Below are 26,426 nucleotides of genomic sequence, written 5' to 3'. Positions count from 1 at the left end.
ACTTCCTTGGCTGAGATGTTTCTACATCTCTTACCAGATACAGACAAAATCCAGGAGATTTACCAGACCGTGTTCAGGATGAGATGGGTCGTCAGTGATGTTAAGAGCATGCTGTAGGCATTGAGAGCTGTAGATTGCCTCCAGGTCCGGTAGTTGAGTTGCAGTGATGTGCTGAGCCATTCTAATCACTTGTTGGAGTGCTTTGTGAAGTGTCTTGCTGCAACTAGAGTACTACATTGTCATTCCACATCAATAAAAGTTGGCCAACAAGTTTTACTTCCACCCACCACCCCACCCCGCTATTGGGTTTGAGGGAAGCAAATTCAACTGCAACTTTCAAATGGGAGCTAAATAAATCCATGAAAGAGGTTCAGAAGGTACGGGATTAGAACCAACCACTGGGTCATGGGATGAGCTGACTAAAGAGACCAGCAGATGTTTGATGGGTTGAAAGCCTCTACTGTGCTACATCGTAATATATCTGGTCTAACAGCAACCAGTCAGAAAGAGGCAATTTGAGGAATTCTTCTGCCCAGTGGACAGGGACTACTCTACACCCACTAAACCTGCCCTTCCTAAGTCACCAGCAAACGATCACTCATAAATGGTCGCTCACTGAATGTAGCAGGTACAGAAACACACACTGGCCTGTTGTGTGAAGAACCCATCAGATGTAACATTTGGCTTATATCCCAGGTGTGTGTACACTGCTCTGTGTTCCAGACAGGTTTCGCTAACGATAGGGGAACTACAGTGGTACAAAAATAAAGCCAGAAATGCAGGAAACACCCAGGAGGTCCAAACGATAAATCTTTGCTTCCATTTCAGTCTCACAGATGATGATCAGAGAAATTGGAAACTCCACTGCTGTTCTGAAGATGGAACTTGCGCAAGTGAAGAAAAACAGTACGTGTTAATGGTGATCAGAGCTTTCTGACTCTGCTTCTCAGATTCTGATCCCTCCCACTGTGCAGCCTATTTTGTTTCCTGCACTCTATTCTTCATGCCTCTGCTTTCATGGATAATACTCTGTATACAGTATAACCTTGTTGCACTGTACCTGTACGTTTGTGATTATGCTTCCTCACAACTTGCTTCTCCTAATTCACTGGCCTCACTGGACCTTTCTTTATCTTGTCCACCATGACAGCCAGGACATGGTCTTTCCCTGTTCCATCAATTAAACCCATGAAATGATTGTGCCAAGAGTTACAGGAAATGGACACTGTCTCTCGAGATATAGGAGTGGCTTTGATCAGCATTAGCTCACATCGAGTTTTGCCATGCAGTCACCTTTGGACATAGGGTAAGGCAGTAACCAGCACATATCGTATTTCATGCAACCCTGTCCTGTTAATGACAGCCCAAATTCTGTGTGTGTCCTGCAGAAGACCATGGGTTAGTGGAGCAGCCTGCTGGTGAATATGTCTGAATGTGATCCAGCTTGTCTTCTTCCATCTGCGTAAGCCACAAAGCTGCTGAGAACCAATCCTAACCAACTCCACCCCCACAATGGAACAACACTCAGCAAAGTCTGTAGCAGTCTACACTGCCCTGTCTGAAAGAGTGGTGGCAGCAAATTTAGGAGTAACTTAGTGAAAGGAGGTGGGTAAGTACCACTGGAAAAATTGCAAGGCACGGGACAGTAGGAGGGGAATGGAAATAACAATACCTCCTCTGAAGGCATGAAGGACCAAATCTTCTCTGTGCTAATTGGTCTTGTGCATCCACTCTTTGCATCACTAACTGAAAAAGCAAATAAGAGGTCAAGCTAAAACAGTATTCCTTAATGAAGGCTGTAGCTCTTAATTAATATCAGTGTCTAGTAAAATAATGTATCAAAAGTCATTTTGTATGTATTATATATGCTTAAAGCAAATTCTCATACAGTGAACAGTTCCCAAAGAAATTAACACACTGAGGCTAATGAGATTTATCAGTAATAGTGTTTATTTCTCATTGTGTTTGGTACAATATTGGATAACCTGAAACTACAAAATCTCTATTTTCCTTGCTTCATGTTTTGTCCCTTTTTCACACTTCCTTGCATATTGATTCCCACTCGGGCTCCTTGTAGAAACTGGACTTTTCCTTTTTACTATCTTTTCTTTCAGTTAGTTCTGACGAAGGGTCTCGGCCCGAAACGTCGACAGTGCTTCTCCCTACAGATGCTGCCTGGCCTGCTGCGTTCCACCAGCATTTTGTGTGTGTTGCTTGAATTTCCAGCATCTGCAGATTTCCTCGTGTTTTCCTTTTTCCTACTGTATCTTTGGAAACCAGACAATTATCCCTTCTGATATTCCCCCACTGGACAAGTCAAAGATGTTCATCTCAGCGGTAAATGTTTTCAGTTTGCCTGGGATACAATAGCCTAGTACTTATGTAACTGGTACATTTCTGGAATAGCAGCTAAGGTTCAGGGTCACATTTAGGAATGGACAATAAATGTATGTGACATCCACATCCTGGGGAAAAATAAAAGAACCTGCTGCACTCTCATGACGTTGAGCTGATGGCAAATCCATGCAAGATGTGTCCTGCAGGATTCTCAGCGCATCTGGAATGCTGTTTCACTGTAATGTGTCATTCAGTAGTTCAGCACAGCATGAAAGTCTTTCAGATACTGAGTTCTTCTCTGGAACCTGTGCAGTCTCATTACCAACACATCCTCCTGATGAATAATTTGCCCTGTATCCTCTTTGTGAATTTCTGTAATGGATTCTCATTGAACCCATTTAGCCACTGGCTAAGAAACTCCTGTGGCCTGATGTGTGCATCGCCTCACAATATCTCCCTCTGACTTGTCTGGCTCCCAGATTTGTGATTAGGCACATGTCTGTGTGGTAACCAAGGTGATATGCAGTTGATGCTTCTGTGTCGGACTGCTCTTGATAGACAGTACTTCATCAGGCCTGCATTTTAAGTATCTTCCACTCTGGGACACCCCACCTTGATCTCATTCTCAGGAGACGTTATTAATTTCCATTTCAGTTCTGAATATTCTAACTTGCAGAGGGTCCACAGCCAGTTTGTTCATTTAAATTTTCTGATGCCCTGATATCTCATGGCCATCATGATTCTCCCACTTTATTTACTGCCGTGTGCAGACACTTGCATGTGCCTGAGTGATCAACACTGTGATCCACATCTCTGGAAGAACTTCTTCAGTATCTTCCATGTTGTTGATGACACTTGTGGGCTGCCGAGCACAATCTGATGCAAATCTTGCATTTCACTGTAGATTTTGATGTCCGTGTGACAAAGCATATCCTTTATATTGTTAGTAAATGGCCAGTCAATGGTGACTTGTGCACCATTCCACAAGTCTTTCGATGGAGCCAGGCACAACTTTCAATATCCAAGGAAAAGGCAGCAACTTCTGCACAAAACCCTGGGCAGAATCCCTGAAGATTTCACCAGAACCCCTCTGCTGAGAACCATTAGTTAGAACCTTTGGCTGTGCACATGAGAGAAGGGGTTACAGCAAGCATTTTGCAGTATGCTAGAGAGCTGTGTTTGCCATGGTTGGGAGGCTAAAATTGTGCGAATGCGTTAAGTCTGCTTAAGACAAGTCATAACCGGTAAAGCACAAATATTGGGTGTGGAGTTATCAGCTGATGGTGATGAAGTTTATCCACCAATCAATTTTATTTAGTGTTTATTTATTTTATTTTATCGAGGTAGAGCGTGGAACAGACCCTCCCGGCCCTTCGAGCCATGGCACAGGGCCTCAGATTTAACACTAGCCTAATCATGGGCCATTTTACAATGACCAATTAACCTACCAAGCAATATGTCTTTGGACATTGGGATGAAACCCACGCAGTCGCAGGGGGTAACATACAAACTCCTCACAGACAGTGGCGGGAAGGTACCTTAACTGACTTTGACCATTCAGACTTGAACTTGAAAGTCATTGAACTTGCAGTTTGGAATGGTAATTATAACATTGAATTGAGGCCATCAATCCATTGCCTACTAATACTGGACCATTCTCTCTCTGCTTGTGTCCCTCCATCCACTTTCATTCTGTGGAGCTGTTTATTTCAACTTCAACATTGTTTCTCCTCCGGGAAGGAGCCTGCATCCTTGAATATCCATTCCACTAACTGCATCTTCTTGTCCTCTATCACAAATTCTGTCCCCCAGCCTGCTTCATTACCTCATTAACTTTAGTATGCAGCCAGGCCTGTAAACTGTAGACTGATTAAGTAAGTGTAATATTATTTCCCTGCTTTTCAACATCCAAACCAGAGTTTTCTCAAGTTGTTTTCTGCTTTTCTTTCAGTGATGGGTTCTTCTGAAGAGGCGAGGAGCTCACTTGCTGTGGTCAGGGCTGAACTCTCCCAGCTGAAGAAGAGTGAGTGTTACCAGTTTCATTGGTTGCATGTTTCCAACTCCAGCGGAGCCTGTAGCTCAGCCTGAGACAGTCCTGGGTGGTGCCAGCTGCACTACTAAAGCCTGGGACAGGTCAGGGAGAAGAAGTCAGGAAAGGGTTCATTCTGCATGTCTTTCCCTCAGTGGTTAGCCCACTAGAGAAGAGTTTGAGATATTCCCTGCCACCTTTGCACATTCAGGATTTATCCTCTCTGTGTTTTCCATTGACATTCAGTAGAATATCAAAGAGGAAGTGCACGCACTGGCTTGTTTCCTGAAATGCTAGTCCACTCTATCTTAGACCCCAGGGTCTCGCAATCCACAACTTGGCTCCGATGTGCTGTTGCATTCCTCATAGTGTCTGCATATCCTTAGATGCCGGGATTTTGCAAGGGTGTAGTTCATGGAATAATACACTAGTTACTTTCACTTGGGTTAGGTTATTAATTCAGCAGGACTGTAGTGATAGTCTTCTCTTCCACAGCTCCATGAAGGCAATTTGCCTGTTTGAACTCAGGACAACAGTGTCTACATAACGTAAGCCCAGGTTTGTCCTTGCCTACTGAAGGACACAAGAACTCTTTCTGTCTTGTAGAAAGCAGAAATTAGAATCAGAATCAGATTTAATATCACTGACAGAAGTTGTGAAATTTGTTGTTTATCTGCAGTAATACAATGCAATACATAATAGTATTAAAACTATAAATTAAATTATATATATATATATATATATCTTTGAATTTTTATATATATATATATTAAATTAAATGTAGTACAAAAAGAGAAAAAAAAAGCCCTGCTTGATGGTGCTAAGGTTAAGATGTGCTCACTGAAATTCATAACCATCTCAGGTCAAATCAAACTCCACTAAGCAGGACTCTCTCGGGATGAGGTCTTTCGAGCATTCCATGCTGTGAAACCATGGTTAAGGTTCAACAAGCTGAAAACAGGACAGGTTGAAACCAGCATCTAATAGGTTTTATGGAAAATAAACTCAACATAAAACTAACCTGACCCCTGACCGTACAATCAGATGCAGAGGCTGAACTGCAGAACCAACTTAACGGCAAAATCTATTAGAGTGCGGATTCATTTGGAGTATTTTTAAGGAACTTAAGCGGCATAGATATGATGAATGCACTCAGGCTTTTTCCCAGGATTGGGGAATCAAGAATGAGATTCCAGAGGTTTACAGTGAGACTGAAAATATTTATTAAGAACCTGAGTGACAACTTTTTTTTACATGGAGGGAGGTCATTATATGGAATGAGCTATCTTGGGAAGTGGTTGAGAAAGGTATAATGATAACTTTTAAGACAAACTCCAAAAGGTTTAGATGGATAAAGGTTAAAATGAGCAAATGGACTAGCTTGGATGGATAGGTTGATCAACAGGGACCAGTTTCCCTGATCTATGACTGTGGGATGAACTAAGGTCCTTTGCAACCTACAAAATACTTTAGCACTGTTGCTGCTGCAGTGTCAGAAACACACTGATCAAGATCCTTTAGCAATAAAGCAATGACCCATCAGTTGATACTTTTTTTCTAGTGTTGGTTAGAAGGGAAGGAAATGTAAACCAGGTCATTTGGTCCAATATCAGTGGTAAATAAGTCATTGGAAAATATTCTGAAGGACAGGATTAATTTACACATGGGAAAGCAGAGGCTGATGAAGCATAGATTTGTTGGGGAGAGATCATATCTGGCCTATTGAGTTATTTGAAGAGGTGAATATGTTAATGAGGGCAATGTGGTTAATGTGGTTTTCAGTAAGACTTTTGAGGAGGTTCCACATGAAAGGTTGGTCCAAAACATTGAAGAATCAAGACAAGTTGGCAAATCTGATGCAAAATTGTCTTGGTTACAGCAGACAGAGGAGTGATAGTGAAGGGCTGGTTTTGTGCTTGGAAACCTGTGACCAGCGGTGTAACAGGAATCTGTACTGGGACTCTTGATATTCATTATATGCACTAATTACTTTTATGCATGGTAGGAGAGGTCTAACCAATCCTATAGAGTTTTTCAAGGAAGCTACCAGGAAAGTGGAGGAAGGCAAGGCAGTTGATGTGTCTAGCAAGGCATTTGATAAGATCCCGCATGAAAGGCTGGTCAAGAAGGTTCAGTCTCTCAACATTCAGGATAAGATAGTAAATTGGATTAGACATTGGGCTTCTGGGAGAAGCCAGAGAGCGGTAGCAGAGGTTTGCCTCTCTGATTGGAGGCCAGTGACTAGTGGTGGGCCACAGGGATCGATGATGGGTCCTTTGTTGTTTGTCATCCATATCAATGATCTGGGTGGTAATGTAGTTAAGTGGATCAGCAAATTTGTGAATGGCACCAAGATCAGCAGTGTAGTGCATAGTGCAGAGGGCTATCTTGGCTTGCAGAGGAATCTTAATCAGCTGGAAAAATGGGCTGAAAATGGCAAATGGAATTTAATGCAGGCAAGTGCAAGATGTTGTATTTTGGTAGGACAACCCAGAATAGTCACACAGTGAACGGTGGGGCACTGAGAAGTGTGGTAGACAATGGGATCTGGGAATAAAGGTCCATAATTCATTGCAAGTGGCATCACAGATAGATAGGGTCATAAAGAAACTTTTTGGCACATTGGCCTTCATAAATCAATGTATTGAGTACTGGAGATGAGACGTTATGTTAAAGTTATACAAAATGTTGGTGATGCCTAATCTGGAGTATTGTGTGCAGTCTTGATCACCTACCTACAGGAAACATGTAAACAATCTTGATCACCTGCCTACAGGAAAGATGTTGAATGAGTACAGAGAACATTTACCAGGATGTTGCCAGGTCTGGAGGACCTGGGTTATAAGGAAAGATTGGATAGGTTAGGACGTATTCTCTAGAATGTGGAAGATTGAAAGCAGTTTTAATTGAAATGTACAAAATGATGAGGGGTATAGACAGGGTAAATGCAAGCAGGTTGGGTGGGACTGCAACCAGAGGTCAAGGGTTAAAGGTGAAAGGTAAGAAGTTTAAGGAGAATATGATGGGAAAGTTATTCACTCAGGGGTTGTGAGAATGTGGAATGAGCTGCCAGCAGAAGTGGTGCATGCATGTGCGATTTCAATGTTTAAGAGAAATTTAGATAGGTACATGGATAGTAAGGGTATGGAGGGCTATGGTGCCCATGCAGGTCGATGGGAGTAGGCAGTTTAAATGGTTTCAGCATGGATTAGATGGGCCAAAGGGCCTGGCATCATACACCAGGATGCTATGTACTGTTACCTGATGAGGTAACCGTAGCCTTTGACCAGGAGCAGATGTTGTTAGGTGGTGTCCAACCTTCATGGAGTGTTTCAATCCTTAATCACTGCACTCTCCAGTTGGCAGGTCAGCACTGGTGGCCAAGTCACTGTCCATCTGCTCCCAACTTTCAGCTCAACTCCTCTCGCCTGCTCCATATCCAACAAGAGGCTCTTTCTGCTTCCTCCCCCATCCTGCGAGCTGCTTGATTCGTGCTCTTTTCATCAAGCCCAGTGCAGACAGCAACCTCCATGCTGACCTTGCCGGGAACCCTCTACAGCCGAGCTCCATGGGGAATAGCTCTGTCTGCCATCCTTGTCTCTGCACTGCTGGACCAAGGACTGATACTTCAGGGTCTTCCTCTCACAAGCCTCCTCACATCATTCCTCCCCTGGTTCTGTGAGCTCCACCAGGATGATTTTCTGGTCTTTGGTGGACCACGGTGTAATGTCTGGTCGAAGTGTGGCTTGTACCACCTCCCAGAACTGCATCTTCCTCCCCACGTCAACCGTCATCTCCCATGATTTGACTGTTTGCAGCAGATTGGAGTTAGACCTCTTTGATATGACTGGCAAGGCTCTCTCCTTGATTAAAATGACTACTCTGTTTGCCTCTCAGCCAACTGGTCTCTTTTTTACACGTCTCTCACTCCAGTGTGTCAGCAAGGGGCAGGAGGACCTTGTCATGGTACCATCCCTGTGTTAAAGCTGGTTTGCATCCTGACAGTATGTATGCCAGTGAACCCCAATGGTCACAAAGCTTGCAGTTAGGGTTCTCCCTCAGCCCCCATGTGTGCAGCTGTGATGGTGTAGGGAGAGTATCATGCACGGACCGCAGGAGGAAAGAAATGCAGAAGGGCAGCAGTCTCCAAATCTCTGTCCAAGTGATCTTGCATCTGGGAAGGACCCACTTCATCCAGGACCCAGGGACCCCCACTCCACTGCCTTTGATACTCGCAGTTCCATACCTCTGCCCGGACCATGTCATGCATATCCCTTGCACTTGCACTGCCCCATTGTTGGAAGTGTGCAGAGCTGAGGCTTTGCCATCCCAGGGATGGGCTGCCAGTGATGTCTCTCCGTTGCAGGGAGCTCATTGTCTGGTCTATGGATGAGTTGCTGGCCCACTATTGGCCCAGTCTTGCTGTGAAGCCTGCTTGGTTTATTAGCTTGTCACCGGAGCCCTTCAGTGTTAACACAACTCTACATTTTGCCACCCTGAACTCCTCCACTACAGGTGACAATGGGAGCTGTAGTTGGCCTGATCTTATGTAGAACCCCACTGAAGAAAAACTTGGGTGATCCCCAGCAGGTGCTGGTTGACATTCCTTTGGATGCCTTCTACTGTGGTCACGGGGAACTCATACACTGTGAAAAGCCCCAGCAGCCTTGGTAGAAGGCCACTTTGGTACAGCCATGTCTTAAATTTACCAGGGAGTACAGTTTTGTCGATCTTCTTCAGCCACTCTTCGGTCTGCTTTACAGTGTCAGTGATGTTGACACGGTCCGTCATTGTTGCATTAAACCACTTTCCCAGACACTTTACTGGGTTATCTTCTATGAATGGAATGGCTTCTCTCTGTACTTGAAAACTGAGTTTGCTAGCAACCTTGCCCTTTTTGATCACTCTGCATCTGGACTTCCTGACCTTGAGGATCATCCTAGCCAGGTAGCTACATTGTCCAGGGTTTTCAAAACCCATTTGCTTGGACATAGGTTACAGTGGTTACTGTGATACCATCCATGAACCCCTGTATTGCAGGTTGTCAGATGCCAAGCTCCAACACTGGGCCTCGGGTTACGTCTGCTGCTGCTGATATGAGGAAGCTCATACACATGACAAACAAGATGGGGGAGACGGTACAACCTGCTGGAATCCCTTTTTGGAGGTCTTGCCACCTGGTCGTGAAGTGGGATGAAGTGAAGTGTAGCTTCAATCCTCCGAGGTAGCTGGTGATCATGTCTCATGTTACTGGCGGGACATGGTAGTGGTCCAGGCCAACTTGGATCAGGACATGTGGAATTGATCCACAGGTGTTGGCTAGGACTAACCAGACAACTGTTTCATCGCCTTTCTTCTGCCTGGCCTCATGGATCAATTGGCTGAGTATTCAAGGCACCCGGAAAAACCCGGGATGCTAGTTTTCTGGATGGATGTGTTAATATAGTGGTTCTCCATTAAGGAAGAGGTCAGGGAGAAGAATATCTTGCACTCCACATTAAGCACGTGAAGAATATCGTCTACTCCATGCAAAGGATAGAGACTGTCCTAAATGGAAGATTGTGGAGGAATCTTCTTCCTCTGAGCAAAACATCCTTCATCCATTTTCCAGCTTGGTGGTATGGAGCCTTTGGTCCAAATCTTCCTCATAATCTTCCATAACCTCCAGAGGAGTTTTGGGCATGTCTTATATACCTTGTGGGGTATATCACTTGGTCCTGGGGTGGCAGATGACTTTGCTCTCTTGATGATATCCTGAACTTCCTGCCACATGGGCTCTGCATTCCTGCAGAAATTCTTCCACCTCCTGCTTTGAGCCGATTAGCGTGCCAGCTTTTTGCTAGCTGAGAAGAGCCCAGATGAACCTGAATGGGTTTTTAACAAACTGTACTCTCCTTCTCTCTTTCTCTCTTCTTCACCTTTGCTGTGGCTCCACCTTCTTGAGCTTGCGCAGCTGCTCCTGCAGTTTTCTGGTTAGATTTTTGACACCTTCTTCTTCATCAGATGAACAGTTTTGAATTCTTTGTTCAGTGTCTTTATCCCACTTCTCAGGTGGCAAATCTCCCTTTCTCTCCTGTTTGATTGCCATAATGGTTTAAGATCCCCTTTCTTCTCCATTGGGTCCGATTTATCTATAGCAAAGTTAAGCACAATGGCTGTAGACAGGTCCTGCCAATTGAGCTTCCAAGATGCAATCCAAGTTGTCATCGAACTGCTTCCAAGATACATTGTCTGATGATTAAGGCCATCTGATCCTCTCTTTCCTCAATGAATGGATTAGGGTGTCTGAGGGGGAACTCACTTGGTCCCTTCTTTGACACTGGGGCAGCTCAGGTGTGGAGAGATCTTCAGCTCTGTGGGGTGCTTCCTGGCTGAATTTCTTCATCATCACACCAGATGCTTCTGTGCTGAACTTCTCTATGACTCCATGACTATAATTACCAAAATGCAAATATAAGAGACTAGCTACTAAGTTTCTAGTTGACGCATAAATTATTGCTGCTGTTGTTAGTCAGCTGGGTAATCTTAGACCACAGAATTATATTGATCTGTTGGTAAAGTGAGCAGAGCAACGTCAGATAGAATATAATCCCAACAAGTGTGAGGTGACACACACAAAATGCTGATGGAACGGACTGTTAGTCCAGACGAAGGGTCTCGGCCCGAAACGTCGACAGTGTTTCTTCCTACAGATGCTGCCTGGCCTGCTGCATTCCACCAGCATTTTGTGCATGTTGCTGGAACATGTACCATGATTGGTAAGGTCTTAGGCCGTATGGAGGAACAACAGGACCTTGGTGCACATTCAAAGCTCAAAGTTCAAAGTAAATTTAAAGACTGCATATGTCACAATATAATACCCTGAGATTCGTTTTCTTCCAGGCATTCATGGGAAAATGAAGAAATAAAATGAGTTTTTGAAAAGCTACTGTACACAAGACAGAGACTGACAAATGTGCAATGTGCAAATGAGGGCAAACTCTGCCAGTAATAAACAAATGGAATGAATCACAGGTTGTGGAGTCAGATCAGCTGTGAAGTTATCCAGAATAATTCAGGAGCCTGATGGAGCCTGATAACTCTTCTTGAATCTGGTGGAGTGGGACCTAAGCCTTCTGTACCTCCTGCCAAAGGTGGTGGCAAGAAGAGGGCATGGCCTGTTGTTGAAAGTTGAAAATGTCAGTAAACAATTCAGCCAGTTGATTAGCACAGGTCTTCAGTAGTCTGCCAGGTATACTGTCTGGGACAAATACTTTCTGTGGAATTACTCTTCTGAAAGAAGTCTCATATAAACCCCAAAAGCTGAACTCACAGGGTCACCTGGGACTTGGGGGATTCATGAAGTTGTCTTCATGTTCTGTCAAGCAAAGCAAGCATAAAAGGCATTGAGCTCATCTGGGAGTGAAACCTTGTTGCCGTTTATGTTGCTTTGCTTTGCTTTCTAGGAGGTGATGGCATTCAAAACCTGCTGCAGACATTGAGCATCTTTCTGTGATTCCACTTTGGTCCAGAACTGCCACTTTGCCTGCGAGATGGCTTTCCGGAGATCATACCTGGAACTCTTGTACTTTCCTGGATCACAAGTCCTGAACGTCACTGATCTAGCACTCAGATTGCAGATCTCTTGTTTGGATCGTGGCTTCTGGTTGGGGAAGACTCTGACTGATTTTGTAGGTACGCGTTTATCCAAGAGTCTTTGTAAAATCCATAACACTGTGGCATAATAATTTAGGATCTCTGATAAATGATTAAACACAGCTCAGTCCATTAACTTGAAGCAAACCTGGAGGTGCTTCTCTGCCTCCAATGTCCACCTCTTTTTTGTCCTTACCTCTGGTGCTTCTGCCTATGTTCAGGTAGGAGAAAGACAGCCAGGTCTCTCAAATGCTACAAAGAGGATTTAGATTCAAGATTCAAAAATTTTATTGTCATTCTAACCATACATCAGCTCTGCAGGGCAGAATGAGACAGCGTTTCCCAGGAGCAGTGCAATCGTAACATAACAAATGCAACACTAAATAATAAACATAACAATAAATAGTAAAACACAACAGCCACATGTCAGTTAAAAACAAGTTATAAGTGTCCAGTGCAAGTTAAAAGTGTCCAAAGCAGGGTCAGGTAGAGCAGCTATTTAGCAGTCTGACTGCCTGTAGGAGGAAGCTGTTTAGTAGCCTTGTGGTTTTAGTTTTGATGCTCCTGTAACATTTACCTGATGGCAGAAGAACAAACAGTTCATGGAGAAGGTGTGAGGGGTCTTTAATGATGTACCGTGTCTTCTGGAGGCATCAACTCTAAAAGAGGTCTTGGACAGAAGGTAGGGGTTCTTCAATGTCTGAGTAGCTTAAGTACCAAGACTAATACATGGGACACATTTTTAATGATGGGAAGGGATAAAAGGACTTCTGGAGAAAATCAGCCTGGCAATGGCTAGAATATGGAACTCATTACTGCAGGAAGTGGTTGAAGCAAAGACTTAGATGGCTTCAGAAAGACCAGTACTTAACAGAAAGAGATCTCATAATGCCATAGAGCCATAAAGTCGTACAGCACACAAACAGGATCTTCAGACCTACTGGTCTATGCCAAACAAGATTCCTAGTTCGGCTAGTTCACTCGCCTATGTTTACCTTGCATTCTGCTAAACCCTTCTTAGCAAGTAGCTTTTAAATACTTCTAATGTGCCTGCCTCAACCACTTCCTCTGGTAGATTACCATCTGGTAGATGCTGTTGAAAGAATTACCCTATGGTTTGTCTAAGATCTCTCCCCTCTCACTGTAAACCTGTGTCCTCTAGTTCTTAATTCCCCAAGCTTAGAGAAAATTTAGTGTGCATTTACCCTATCTATGGCCCACATGATGTATAAGATCGCCCCTCCTTATCCAATGTTCCAGCACAAAAACATGTCCCAAGCTGCTCACTCCATGACACAATTCCTCATCGTTGGAAACTTCCTCTGCACTCTTTCCATCTCCCTCCAGAACTCAGTTCCTCATACTTGTAAGTTTCCTCTGCATTCTTTCCAGTTTAATTCTTTACTGTCACAAGTGTGGACAACTGCATAATGCCCTCTATGCACACTTTGAGAGGGAGAATAAAACTACACCAGTGTGATTCTGTAAACCTCTGTTGTGGAGGCTGACATCAGGGCATCTTCCATGAGGATGAAACTTCACAAGGCACTGAAAACCTGTGACAACCAACTGGCAGGAATGTTCACGAACATCTTCAATCTCTCACTGCTACAGTTCGAGACTCCCGCCTGCTTCAAAAGGGTGAGAATCATACCAGTACCCAAGAAGAGCAGAGTGAGCTGCCTCAAAGGCTATCGCCCAGTTCCACTCACATCTACTGTGATGAAAAGCATTGAGAGGTTGGTCATGACTAGAATCAGCTCTGGCCTAAGCAAGGACCTGTGCCCATTGCACTTTGCCTACCAGTGTAATAGGTCTACGGCGGATGCAATCTCTATGGCTCTCCACTTGGCTCTGGACAATAGCAATACCTACGTCAGGCTGCTGTTTATTGATTACAGCTCAATAATCAATACCATTATTACCTCAGTACTAATCAACAAGCTCCAGAATCTTGGCTTCTGTACCTCCCTCTGCAAATGGATCCTTGACTTCCTCATTGAGTGACCAAAGTTTTGGGCCGAGACCTTTCCTAGTCCTGATATGTAAACTCTCTTGACCGTGGCACAGTGAGTACTCTAGAGGTTGTGCTTTCTAACCAACTTCCCATCTCCCTATATTAACTCTGCAGGACTTTATCCATTTTCCTTGTATATCTCTTGTGCCATTGCGGACAATGGCTTCTCACCCTCTCCCCTGAGAATGGTCTGCAATCACTCAGAGACATCCTCCACCCAAGCCGTCATAAAACAAAATGCCATCTCAGAGTCTCACTTGCAGCCACGGTCTCCTGTCTGCCCCCCTCCCCTGCCTAACCAAGTCTGCTATCACCATAATCCTTCCTGCCTTCTTGCTGAGAGCCAGTGTCTGTCATGGTGTCTCGGACTTGGTTGCTGCTGCTTTCTCCTGACTTCCCAACAGATCCAAAATGGTATTCTCATTTTCAAGGCGAAACACCATGGGGGAGCCCTGCACTACCGCCTTTACTGTACCAGTTGGTCACCCAGCTCTCTGCAGCTTACATCCCAGGTGAGTCCACCTCACTGGAACTCCTTTTTATGATGCTCACTTTATTTGAAGTTATAGTGGAAAGGGAGGAGGTTGCTGAGGGGCATACAGCACAGGCACCGGGACACCATCGCCTACCACGTGCTGGTTCTTGCATGCAGTTCGTGTAAAACATCTGTATCACTTCAGTTATGCAGACATTGAAAGAAATAAGGAACTCCAGCACTGTGATCAAAATGGAAGTTTCACTCATGCAGAGTACAGGTCAGTGTGAGTCAGATTTACCTCCTCTGGTAGTTCTCAATCCACACCACAGAAGACTCTGGCAATGGTCCCGGCACTGCAGAGTAATGACACCTTGTGAAAGTCTCTGGGATTGGCTCAAAGTGCCATTGAACCCTAGAGCTGAGACAGAAGTGACATTTCTTGAAATAAAGAGAAAATACAGAGTCAATGAATACATTGTATTTACTGACCACGTTGTGACAGCCTTTGAGTTGGGGTGGGGCAGGATGAATGACCCACTAGCAACTTATAAAAGCTTTGCTCAGTAAAGGCAGTGCAACTTCTCCAGAGAAACACAATGAGTGGAGGACAGCTAGAGATCAATCAGCCTCAGCAACATCGACTGTGTGGTCACCAAACCTGATTGACAGGGATTTGTTGGATGCCGTGTTACACAATGCATCTTGCCCAATGCAGTATAAAGATCTCATTCACAGGGAACTGGGATTACTACAGGCTGCCAAGGCAACAACAGAGAACTTCAGCGAATGTTGTAAACTCATCAGTGAATGTACAACATTCACTTCACCAGAAATAATTCGAGAAGGAGAGAAATAAAGTGGTAGTGGTCCAACAGCTATGTAAAACCTGCCAGGCACCATTAAGCAGCTAGACAGAGTTCAGACCATAACAAGAAATCAACAAGAAACCAACAGTGAATGACAGCCCTTACACAGCGGATAAATGCTGCAGAGTATTACAAATTCCTGGCTTACGTATATATATGTTGGGTGTTCAGGAGGAAGATCTTAAAAACCCACCTAAGCGATACCCAGATCACAATATGCCAGTCCCTGGTAAAACGAGGGCTATGCAAAGCATTACAGGCCATACTGGGAGCTCTTTGGACTGACTAAATGGGACAGCTCCTCAGCAAAGGGAACTGGGCTGGATGAACTGGAGAAGTAAATATCAGAGGCTAAACTATGAACTGTGAGAGAGGTACCGGGGAGTTGATAATGGGAAAAAGCACAGCCAAAGTGTTACAGAGTTTAATGTACCAGTCCCTTTAGTGAATTGTCTTGTGAAACTTTGCTGGAGGATTAGGTCATTCTGCAGATGTCCAAACCTTCCTCATCTGACCATAGTTTCACTGCAGATAAGCATGTAAAAGTACTGTAATGGTTAGTGGGAAATGAAAACATACTCTCTACTGGAAGTTCATGAGCTCCTCATATACAAGCAGAAAGCACAGGGAACCCTCAGCAAGTCTGGCAGCACCTAGAGAGTAAAAGGGAAAAGAGAGAGACAGTGATAAAAACAGAAGAAAGATACAGATAAAGAGCAGAAGAGGCAGAGCCAGTAAGAATGAGTGAGAGAGAGAGAGAGAGAGAGAGTGGAAAGGAATGTGACATTGCCATATCAACCATGTCCTGTGGTCACACAGCTCCCACCACACTCTTAACGTCATTACTCCTAACGTAATGCGATGTGAGGCAGAACAGACTGGGAGATAATCTGGACACAGCTGGTGGTGAATGAACATCAAAACATACAGATGCTAGAAATCTGAAATAAAATCAAAGAAAGGTTCCTCAGCTGGAACCATTCACTCTGTTTCCCTCCCAACACCTATTGAGTGTCTTCAATGTTTCCAGTGTTTATGACTAATGGTGCAATTGGAAACCTGACTGGAGGCATATCTCTGCTGCTTCCTGGGAAGTGGCCAATTTCTTTTCCAGTAATCTGGGGATGTGCTGGGGATGTTACTTCTTGGCACAGTGGTGCAGCTAGTAACTCAATTCTGACCTCTGCTGCTGCCTATTTGGAGTTTGCATGTTCCCCCTGTGACTATATGGATTTCCTCCATGTGCTCCATTTCCCCCCTACCCATATGTAAGATGTTTGGATTGGTAGGTTAGTTGGCTGCTATAAATAATCCTGTGTGCATCGGTGAGGGGCAGAATCTGGGGTGAATTGATGGGAATGCGTGGAAAGTAAAATGGGATAAGAGTAAAGAAATGGTTGATGGTCAGTATGGACTTGATGGGCCAAATGGCCTGCCCTATGCTGTGTACATGAATGTGTGGCCCCCTCAGGAGATAGAACAAGGCAGAGAGAATTAATACAGTTCCTTGTTGAAGGTAGATGGAAGAACTCTCCTCAAAGAAAATCAAGTAAACAGTTCTAGTAATGCTTCACATGTGGAAGTCAAGTCAGTAGTTCAGAAGAAGATAGCTTATTGGACCTTGAGAGAAGAGTGGGACAATGAGACAGCACAGATCCAGTTGGCTGAATGGCCTTGTGTACTGGTTCACTCAGGTCTCAGACCTTGTGATCTGCTATAAAAATGGGACATGGACAGAGGGGCTTTGTCATTTTGAATCTGGTCTTTGAACTAAAGCTGTAGAGTAAGGAACTTCCTTTCACATTAGAAAGTACACCCTACCCTCGTTGTATGCATCTTCATACTATGCGGATTCACAGTTATGTGAGGAACCTATTTCTACCAATGTCTCCATATATGCCTCTAAAACTCACAGTTATGCGAGGAGCACTGCTTTCCCGCCAATACAAGTCACGCATGCACACCTCACAGTCTCACTCCCGCCAGTCTCGCATTGGTTTTTGTAAGGTGTGGATGTGCGATCTTGCGCTCTTAAATTTTTGTTGGTTTTACCCATGGTGCAGTGATTTTGTGCTTGAAATATTTAACTATGCCTCCTAAGCATCCGATGTCATGTCCTGGGCCATCAGCCCAGCGGCAGAGAACTGCTTTAACACTTGAAAAAATATTATAAACAGCGCAGCATCAGCTGAAGGTAACACAGCTCTGAGACACTACTACTGGGAACAGAATCTTGCCTTTAAAGTTCTTTTGTTGTCTGACAATGCGCCAGCCTATCCTAAACATTTGGACAGCATCCCTCCTAACATAACAGTGCGTTTCCTGCTGCCTAACACAACATCGCTGATTCAGCCACTCAACCAAGGTGTGATCCACATTCAAGACGTATTTTTTTACGGCAAACTATCTCTCAGATGCTGCAAGCAACAGATGATTTTGAAAATCCCGGCAGTTTACCAACGGTGAGGGAATGGTGGAAGCCGGAACACTTGGCACAAATGGTGATGGACATGGACCCAAGTTTAGAATGGAGTCAGCATTTCCATCGTTTCCTGACATCAACCCTTCTTCCCTACAAGCAAATTTACGCTGAAAAACAAAATGCTGCCAAGCAAACAACCCTCACCATTTTCTTCAAACCGGTGTCATCTCCTGCTGCCGGAAGTTCTGAGAGTTCTGTGAGTCTTCCTTCATCCCTGGCTGTGCTTGATATGATCCCAACCCCACAACACCCAATCATCTCCTGGAGCGAGCACACCTGCCACCATTGGTGAGTGCTGTACACCCTAATATGTTAACTTACAACTTACACTGAATATTACCTTAAATTGATGAAATATAATATGAATGTTGCCTTGTGGTACTGCTTTTGTGTTGTATTGGTATGAAAATGTGAATAAATTACAGATAAGGCATATTTAGGAAGCCCTCTGGAATGCATCCCTATTTTCTCCATTTAAATAATTGTTTACATTATGCGCCAACTGCGAGGAACAAGGATAGGGTGTATAATGCAGGAACAAAGTTGTACTGAGCTAGTTAAACTAGCAATTAAATGCCTAACTTATTTACCCTTCTGCCTACACAGTGTCCATGCCACTCCATTCTCTACATATTCATGTGACTATATTCTGGCTTGCACTGTTTTTCAGGGTCCAAAGACCTCAGGGTAGGTCAATGGTCCAAATTTCAGTGTGTTGGGAGAGGGAGTCCACCATCACAGGCTAGCCAAATAAATGGAATCCAATTGTCTCCTCAGTCAAAGTGATGCTGGAATATGCCAGTGGATGCACACCTACTGCTTCAGATAGCCAGGACAGTACAGCAGACACATCAAAATAAAATATTTCATTATGCACAAGACAGTCACTGGATAGTTTAGACAGAGAAGGAGGGCAATCCCATTACAGAGACCCATAAGAACTCCAGGGAAGGTCCAGTGAAGGGATTGTGTTTAACTTGTTGAAGTGAGCCCCGGCCACTGGGAGCCTGACCGAGAGTACACATTCAGGAGCTTCATTGATAGACAGCATGATCAAGCTCCTCACATACTGGCAGGCAGACAAGGTTGTGAAAAAGGTAGATTTGCTCATAGATTTGGCCACAGAAGATAAGAGACGGGACATCATAGTGTAACTGTACAAAACATTATTTAGACCACACTTGGAGTATTCTTTGCACCTGATCCCCACACCACAGGAAGGATGTGGTTGCACTGAAGTGACTACAAAGGAGGTTCACCAAGTTGTCGGCTGAGTTGGAGAATTTTTATTATAAGGAGAGAGTGGTTGTATATTGTGACATACACCGTATGCACTTTGATAATATACTTACTTTGAACTTTGAATTGGCTGGAATTTCCTTCCCATGGAATAAAATGGCTAAGAAGTGGCATTTGTAAGGCATAAGATAGGCAAAGAATCTAAATGTTGTCCTGTGGTAGCGGTGCAAAGAATAAGAGAACATTCATTTAAAGTGAGAGTAAGAAGCTTTTAAAAGGGGTCTGAGGGTGCTTCATGCAGTGTGGTTGGTACCTGCAACCAGCCAGAGGAGATGGTGGAATCAGATACAATCAATATATTTCAGTGACTTTGAGACAGGTACTTAAAATAGGCAAGAATGAAAGGATACGGACCTAATGCAAGCAAGCAGGGTTAGTGCAGATAAGCAAAAGCATGGCATGAACATTCTACTGCCCTCGCTGTGCATCTGGGCACAACTATGCAGCAAGGGCAAAAATCACCTGAAATGGAAGCCTTCCTCAGGGTATTTAATGAAATCTCCCTACTGATAAAAAGATATTGCTGTTTCAGTGTTATGCAAAGGGAGGATGGAAATGAATGTCTTCCTGCCGTACATTCCTCAATGAATCAAAACTAACCCATGCAGGATAGATATTAAAAACAGGTTATGTATAGTGAGTCGTGTTCATACAAAACATACTGTGCCTCCAGAGGCCAGAACACTCTCCGCCTGGCATCTCTAGGATATCAGACTTAACTACTATAACTAAAAGTCAAGCGATCATTTCACTAAATCTTTGGCAAAGAAATCACTTCAGGAAGCTGCAGATGAACCGTCCCTCTCTGCAAATATATAGCTCCTCTGTAGAGAGAGTTAAGTGCACCAAGTTCCTGTGAGCTCACATCATAGATGACCTCACCTGGTCCTCAGGAGATTGAGGCAAGGAAGGATCTCCCCCCACCTCCCCATCTTAAGTGCATTTTATAGGTGCACCATTGAGAGCGTCCTGACAAGCTGCATCTCCATCTGGTACAAGAGCAGGCCAAGCATCGGACTGGAAGTTCCTACAAAGGACTGAGAATGGATGAGGGGATCACTGGGGTCTCCCTACCATCCGATATGGAAATTTATCAGGAACGCTACATACACAGGGTCCTTAGTGTTATTAAGCATACTAAGGATAATAACCCATCCATCCAGCATCCTCTTTGACTTGCTACGATCAGGCTGGAAATTCCAATGCACAGGAACAAGAACAGTCAGGATGGCAATCAGTTACTCCCCTCAGGCTTCTGAGCTCCATCACAACGCATTCAAACTGTCGCCGGTTAAGTTATTCTGTACCTTACAATATTTATTTTATACTGTTTAGTTTGCTTGTTTATGTGTAATTCATCTGTAGAGTTAATCCCTACTTTCATAAGTTATTATGTGTTTTGTGTATTATGTGTACTACTGTGCTTTACACCCCGATTTAGAGAAACATCGACTTGTTTGACAGTATACATGAATATAGTTAAATGACAATAAACTTGACATGACTTGACTTGAAAAGAATAACCGTCTCAAGACTTGAAAAATGTCTTACTACATCTTTAAATGTTCCCACTTCGAAAGTGCTGGCCTTGATGACATATTTGTTCACAGTAACAACTAATGAACAGTGAGGTGACATGGAGCTTACCCAGAATGATTGACTGGATGAGTTACCTCTGACCTGAGTTGCGCCTTCTTGATCCATCCTTCAACTCACAGTAACCCCTCAGAGTCAATAAAAAGGGACAGAGTTTACAAGGGAACTTTGTTTTGGGAGAGGTTCCTGCTTTGTGGTACTTTGCACTTCTTCGGCATAAACCTGTCTCAGAATAACAAGAAGAATTCTCACCCTTGTCCGATTCAATTGCTCTGCGCTGAGGGGTTGCTTACAAATGTGCCAACCATTGCAAAGGCTGTCTTTGGCTACCCCTACAAAGAAATGAGCAATATGTGAGAACTGGACGATTGCTCTGGTAAATGAATTCCAGCTTGTAAAGTGCTCAGTGTGTGCACTGCCAAGTTGGAGCGATGATAAATGAGTGATTTTGGTCAACACATATTTTGGGCAAGTCAAAAGTTTCCTGCTGACTGCATTTCTGCTGAGGAACAGCAAGAAATACTGGGCCAGTTAACCAGAAGGAGAGGATGACCTAATTAGCTTGAAGACCTTTTGTGACATGATCAGTAGGAATATAGTTCCATTGGCTCTTCTAAGCTGATCACCTGATATGTTAGATCCTATAATGTATATTAATATAGAATCTCCTTGTTTCCTGAAGAAAATAACCAAGCGCAACTTTGCTGTTGGTAAAGAACTTGATATCATCTAGTTCTATGTCCAGCTCTTCTGTTATCAACTGCTCAAGCAGCAGCACCAAGTTCAAGCTTTGGTAGGTGAGATCTGCTTTGGGAGCAAGCTTTGCCTTGCCCAGAATGAATCCAACTCCACAATATCCAGCAGCATCTGAGGCCTTCAGGTTTGTAACAGCAGTAATAGCTTTAGTTGGTGCATCGCAGAAGATGCTGGCCTCTTCTTTTTGGGCTGTAGGTAGCATAATTGTTGCGTAGGCTCTTGGAATTTTCACACCTTTAAGATCTTGAAGGGAAGCTGCTGCCACTGCTCATGTTTCTCTTTAGGGAATAGGACATCCCATCCAACAGTATCTGAAGTCAACTGTCTCAACATGAAGGGTCACTGGATACCCTGGATACAGACTGGAGCAGCAAAATAAAGAGGATCAAGTAGGCTGTTGATAGTCAATACTGTAGTACAACGTGACATATAAAGGTTCTTTCAGTATCAGCAACCTAGAACATATGAGAGCTGGTAACAAGGTCCCATCCAAGGCCCAGATTGCACTACATAGGACGGAGGTCCTGTCCAAGATCAAGACTCTGTAGACCTTTGACCATGTCTTGCATAAAGTAACATGACCTCAGCACTGTTGGATGTGTTTGTATGCAGTCTGAGTCAACCTGTCTTGTTCTGCTTTCAGCATGCTGACTGCTTCTTCTGCACTAGAAAATTATTTAAGACCAACATCAACATAGAAATGCCTTTCTATGTACCTCCATGCTTCAGTCGCAAATTCCTTCTCTTCCTTGGTAGCTGTCCTCTTAATGTCACAGATTGCCATAGCTGCTGAGGGGCAGTTACTAAATACATGAACTCTCATGCAGTAGTCCAGAATCTCGTTGTCCAGTCGATGGTCATGAGAATCTGAGGTAGCCTCAATGATCATCTCACTAGCGTGCTGTGGGACATTTGCTCAGTCTGCTTTCACTGTAGTAGACTCGGAAGTGCATGAGGATCCTGACCAGACTGTATTGAGGTTTGGAGTCTGCATGAGCACATTGTCCAGTAATACCCCTTTGAACTGCGCACTTGAATCAAAATCAACTTGTACTTGCACAGGTTTCTGGTGGTGATAAACAACAATGTTGGCAAATTCCAGTCCTCTTTGTTGGGATCTGATGGAGGTGCTAACTCAGTCTCTCCATGAAATCCACCTAATTATCTTTCATTTCTTGTTTCCTTCTCAATGTGCGACTGAGGCACATGTTCTCTGTGGTTTGGTAGCAGCAGTCGTTGAGAGCGAAAAGGAAGAAGAGCTTCCTAACTGTTTGCCTTCTCGTTGCTAAACACATGTTGATGATTCAAAGGAAGGCCACATCTTTGATGGAAGATACTGGATTGTAAGCATCTTGCAAATGGCTGAAAACCAGCTTGCCTAACTCTAATTATGCAGGGCACTTGGTTGCTTACCTGCAATCTTCTCTGATATAAGCTGCATTGTGTCAACCATTGCACTGGTCATGTACCTTATGTGCACAGATGGTGTCTCTGCCAAACAACAGGAGAACCTCAACAGAAGAGTCAAGAGGGAGAATCTTGTCAGCTATGGCCTTGAGGTGTGAATGACCACATGCAGCTTTTGGAGCTGGGATTTCATTCCTGTTGTTGGGAATATAGTTGCATTCAAAGAGGATTGGGAGGGGTAAGCAGCTCTCCCCTCCTATTGACTCCACAGCAAATCTCATTGTTCTTCTTCTGGCAACTTCTGACGATCCAGAACAGGTCTTTAGAGTGCTTTGAGAAACAGAACTTTCAATACTGAATATGTTAAAGAATTTTGATTTTGCTAATGACACATTGATCTGATCATCTATTGTCACATAGGCCTTAACTTTTTGCTCAGGATGTCCTTTCAGATAGACATTGAATAGGCATACTGTATTTTAGAGCAGGATTTGCCTTGAATACCTTTCTGCATAACTCTTCTGCATAAGGAAGTGGCTACTTCTGATGGATGTTCAGGTGGTTCATTTCGTTAGATGCTTCATTTTATACATGTTCATGTTCTGCTGCAGGAACTCTGGAACCAGTGACAGCCCAAGGTGCTGAAAATGAAGAAAGTGCTGATACAATATGTGGTAGCTATTGTTGCATTCAGTACAATGTATAATTACTTGGCGTGCTGTTGAAACACAACATTCAAAACATATTCATTCTTTCCTTAGAAAGTATCTCTCTGACTCTCCTGCATTTCCTTAAGGGGTGAGGTTTCTTATGAACAGTGCATTATCTACTGAGGTTCGTGATGCTTCATTTTATACTAGAAATCTTCAATCCACTGTTCTTGCATGCTGTTCAGTAGTTCCTCCAATATAGGGTTTATTCCCCTTGCTGTGTCCAAGAAACTCAGTCCTAGTAGGTAACCCTCATATTTAGCAATTTTCTGATCCGACAACAGACCTGCAAGGTCCCGTAGCTTCCACGGTTCTTTGTGTGACAGCTTTAGAAAATTATCAAGCTTGCTGAATAGAGATTCTTTGATTGCTTCCGAAGAGCCATAGTCTTTATCCAGCCTCTGCCAAAGCATTTGCAAACCCTTAGTTGGATTATTCATGTGAACCACTTGAATTCTTCTTGCATGTTGCAGTAACTCCCCACCAAGCCATTTACGGTGCAAGTCAAGTTCTTCAGTAGGTTGGAGACTTAGCCCTTCCACAGCACTGTGGAAGCTTGACTTCTAGGACAGATAACTGGCAGGCTGGTTTTTAAACACTTTTAGTCTTGCTGAGACTCGGTCTCAACAAGCCAGATGCCAAGCCAAATCTAATGCACCCATGGCTCATAAAGGAAAGCATTTTGGAGACTGATTTGCCAAATGTGTGTCTTGGAATGGATGGAAGTTCAGTCTCTCCATGTCTGTGCAGATGGGATTGGCATCAGTAGCAACTCTCGACTGAGATTTTGCTGTGGTAGAACTGCAAAAGGGGGTATTGTGGGTCTTTGCTGTTGTAAACTTTGACTGTCAATACTTGGAGTATGAGAAAGACACGTTGGCTGTGTGGTATGGTAGCTTCCCCTTGTAGACCTAGAGCACTGTCTTCTGTTTAGCCAAAATGCATTTGGACATATTCTTTAGTTAAATGCATTGGCTGTTGCAATGGCAAAGCTTGACTGCTTTTAGAACGTAGAACATAGAAATCTACGGCACATTACAGGCCCTTCGGCCCACAATGTTGTGCTGACCATATGACCTACTCTAGAAACTGCCTAGAATTTCCCTACTGCATAGCCCTCTCCTTTTCTAAGTTCCATGCACCTATCTAAGAGTCTTTTAAAAGGCCCTATTTTGTCCACCTCTACCAGCTTTTCTGGAAATGCATATCACGCATCCAGCACTCTCTGTGTGAAAACTTTACCTCTAACATCTCCCTTGTACCTACATACAAGCATCTTAAAACTATGCTCCCTCATGTTAGCCATTTCAGCTCTGGGAAAAAACTGTTGACTATCCACACAATCAATGCCTCTCATCATCTTGTACACCTCTATCAGGTCACCACTCATCCTCTGCTGCTCCAAGGAGAATTGGCCGAGTTCACTCAACCTATTCTTATAAGGCATGCTCCCCAATCCAGGCAACATCCTTGTAAATCTCCTCTGCACTCTTTCTATAGTTTCCACATCCTTCCTGTAGTGAGGTGACCTGAACTGAGCACAGTACTCCAAGTGGGGTCTAAGGTCTTATATAGATTTAACATTACCTCATGACTGTTGAATTTAATCCCATAGCTGATGAATGCCATCAGACCTTACGCCTTCTTAACAACACTGTCAACCTGCACAGCAGCTTTGAGTGTCCTATAGACACGGACACCAAGATCTCACTGATCCTCCACACTGCCAAGAGTCTTGCCATTAATATTATATTCTGTCTTCAAATTTGACCTACCAACATGAACCACTTCACACTTATTTGTGTTGAACTCCATCTGCCAATTCTCAGCCCAGTCCTGCATCCTATCAATGCCCCACTGTAACCTTTGACAACCTCCCAGACTATCCACAACACCCCTAACTTTTGTGTCATCAGCTAACTTACTATCACACCCTTCTACTTCCTCATGCAGGTCATTTATAAAAATCACAAAGAGGAAAGGTCCCAGAACAGATCCCCGCAGAACTCTGCTGGTCACCGTCCTTCATGCAGAATATGAACCATCTACAACCACCCTTTGCCTTCTATGGACAAGCCAATTCTGGATCCACAAAGCAAGGTCTCCTTGGATCCCATGCCTCCTTACTTTCTGAATGAGCCTTACATGGGGAAACTTATCAAGTGCCTTACTGAAATCCATATGCACTACATCCACTGATCTACCTCATCAGTGTTTTGTTACATCCTCAAAGAATTCAATGAAACTTGTAAGGCATGACCTGCCCTTCACAAAGCCATGCTAACTACCCTTAATCAAGTTATGTCTCTCCAAATTCTCATAAATCCTGTCTCTCAGGATCTTCTCCAACAGCGTGCCCACCACTGAAGTAAGACTCACTGGTCTATAATTTCCTGGATAAACTCTACTCCCTTTCTTGAACAAGGAAACAACATTTGCAACTGTCCAATCCCCTTGTACTTCGCCCATCCCTATTGATGATGCAAAGGTCATTGCCAGAGGCTCAGCAATCTCTTTCCTCACTTCCCACAGTAGCCTAGGGTGTATCTCATCTGGTCCCATTGACTTATCTAACTTACTACCTTTCAAAAGCTGAAGCACATCCTCTTTCCTAATGTCTATACACTCAGGCATTTCAATCCATTGTATGTCATCCCCACAATTGCCAAGGTCATTCTCACTGGTGAATATGAAGCAAAGTATTCTTTGAGAATTGATAAATTGATTTTATTTATTTATATTTATTTATTTATTTTTATTTATTCTCTTTGGGGAAAATCCTTATCCATGAAGATTCAGAGATGACTGGAAGGA

General features: G+C 43.7%; 1 protein-coding gene across 1 annotated transcript in view; it reads left to right on the top strand.

The window, feature by feature from the left end:
* Positions 1 to 26,426, top strand: part of LOC132405917 (uncharacterized) — a 119,209-nt gene that overhangs the window by 18,990 nt on the left and 73,793 nt on the right. The window contains exons 7-8 of the mRNA XM_059990897.1: positions 829 to 906; positions 4,289 to 4,360. Coding sequence (XP_059846880.1) covers positions 829 to 906; positions 4,289 to 4,360 — 150 coding nt within the window. The remainder of the gene's footprint in view (positions 1 to 828; positions 907 to 4,288; positions 4,361 to 26,426) is intronic.

The sequence above is a fragment of the Hypanus sabinus genome, chromosome 16 (genome assembly GCF_030144855.1).
Source record: "Hypanus sabinus isolate sHypSab1 chromosome 16, sHypSab1.hap1, whole genome shotgun sequence".
Classification (NCBI taxonomy): Eukaryota; Metazoa; Chordata; class Chondrichthyes; order Myliobatiformes; family Dasyatidae; genus Hypanus; species Hypanus sabinus.
Note: the sequence above shows the minus strand (reverse complement) of the source record. Positions and strands in the feature narration are given on the sequence as shown.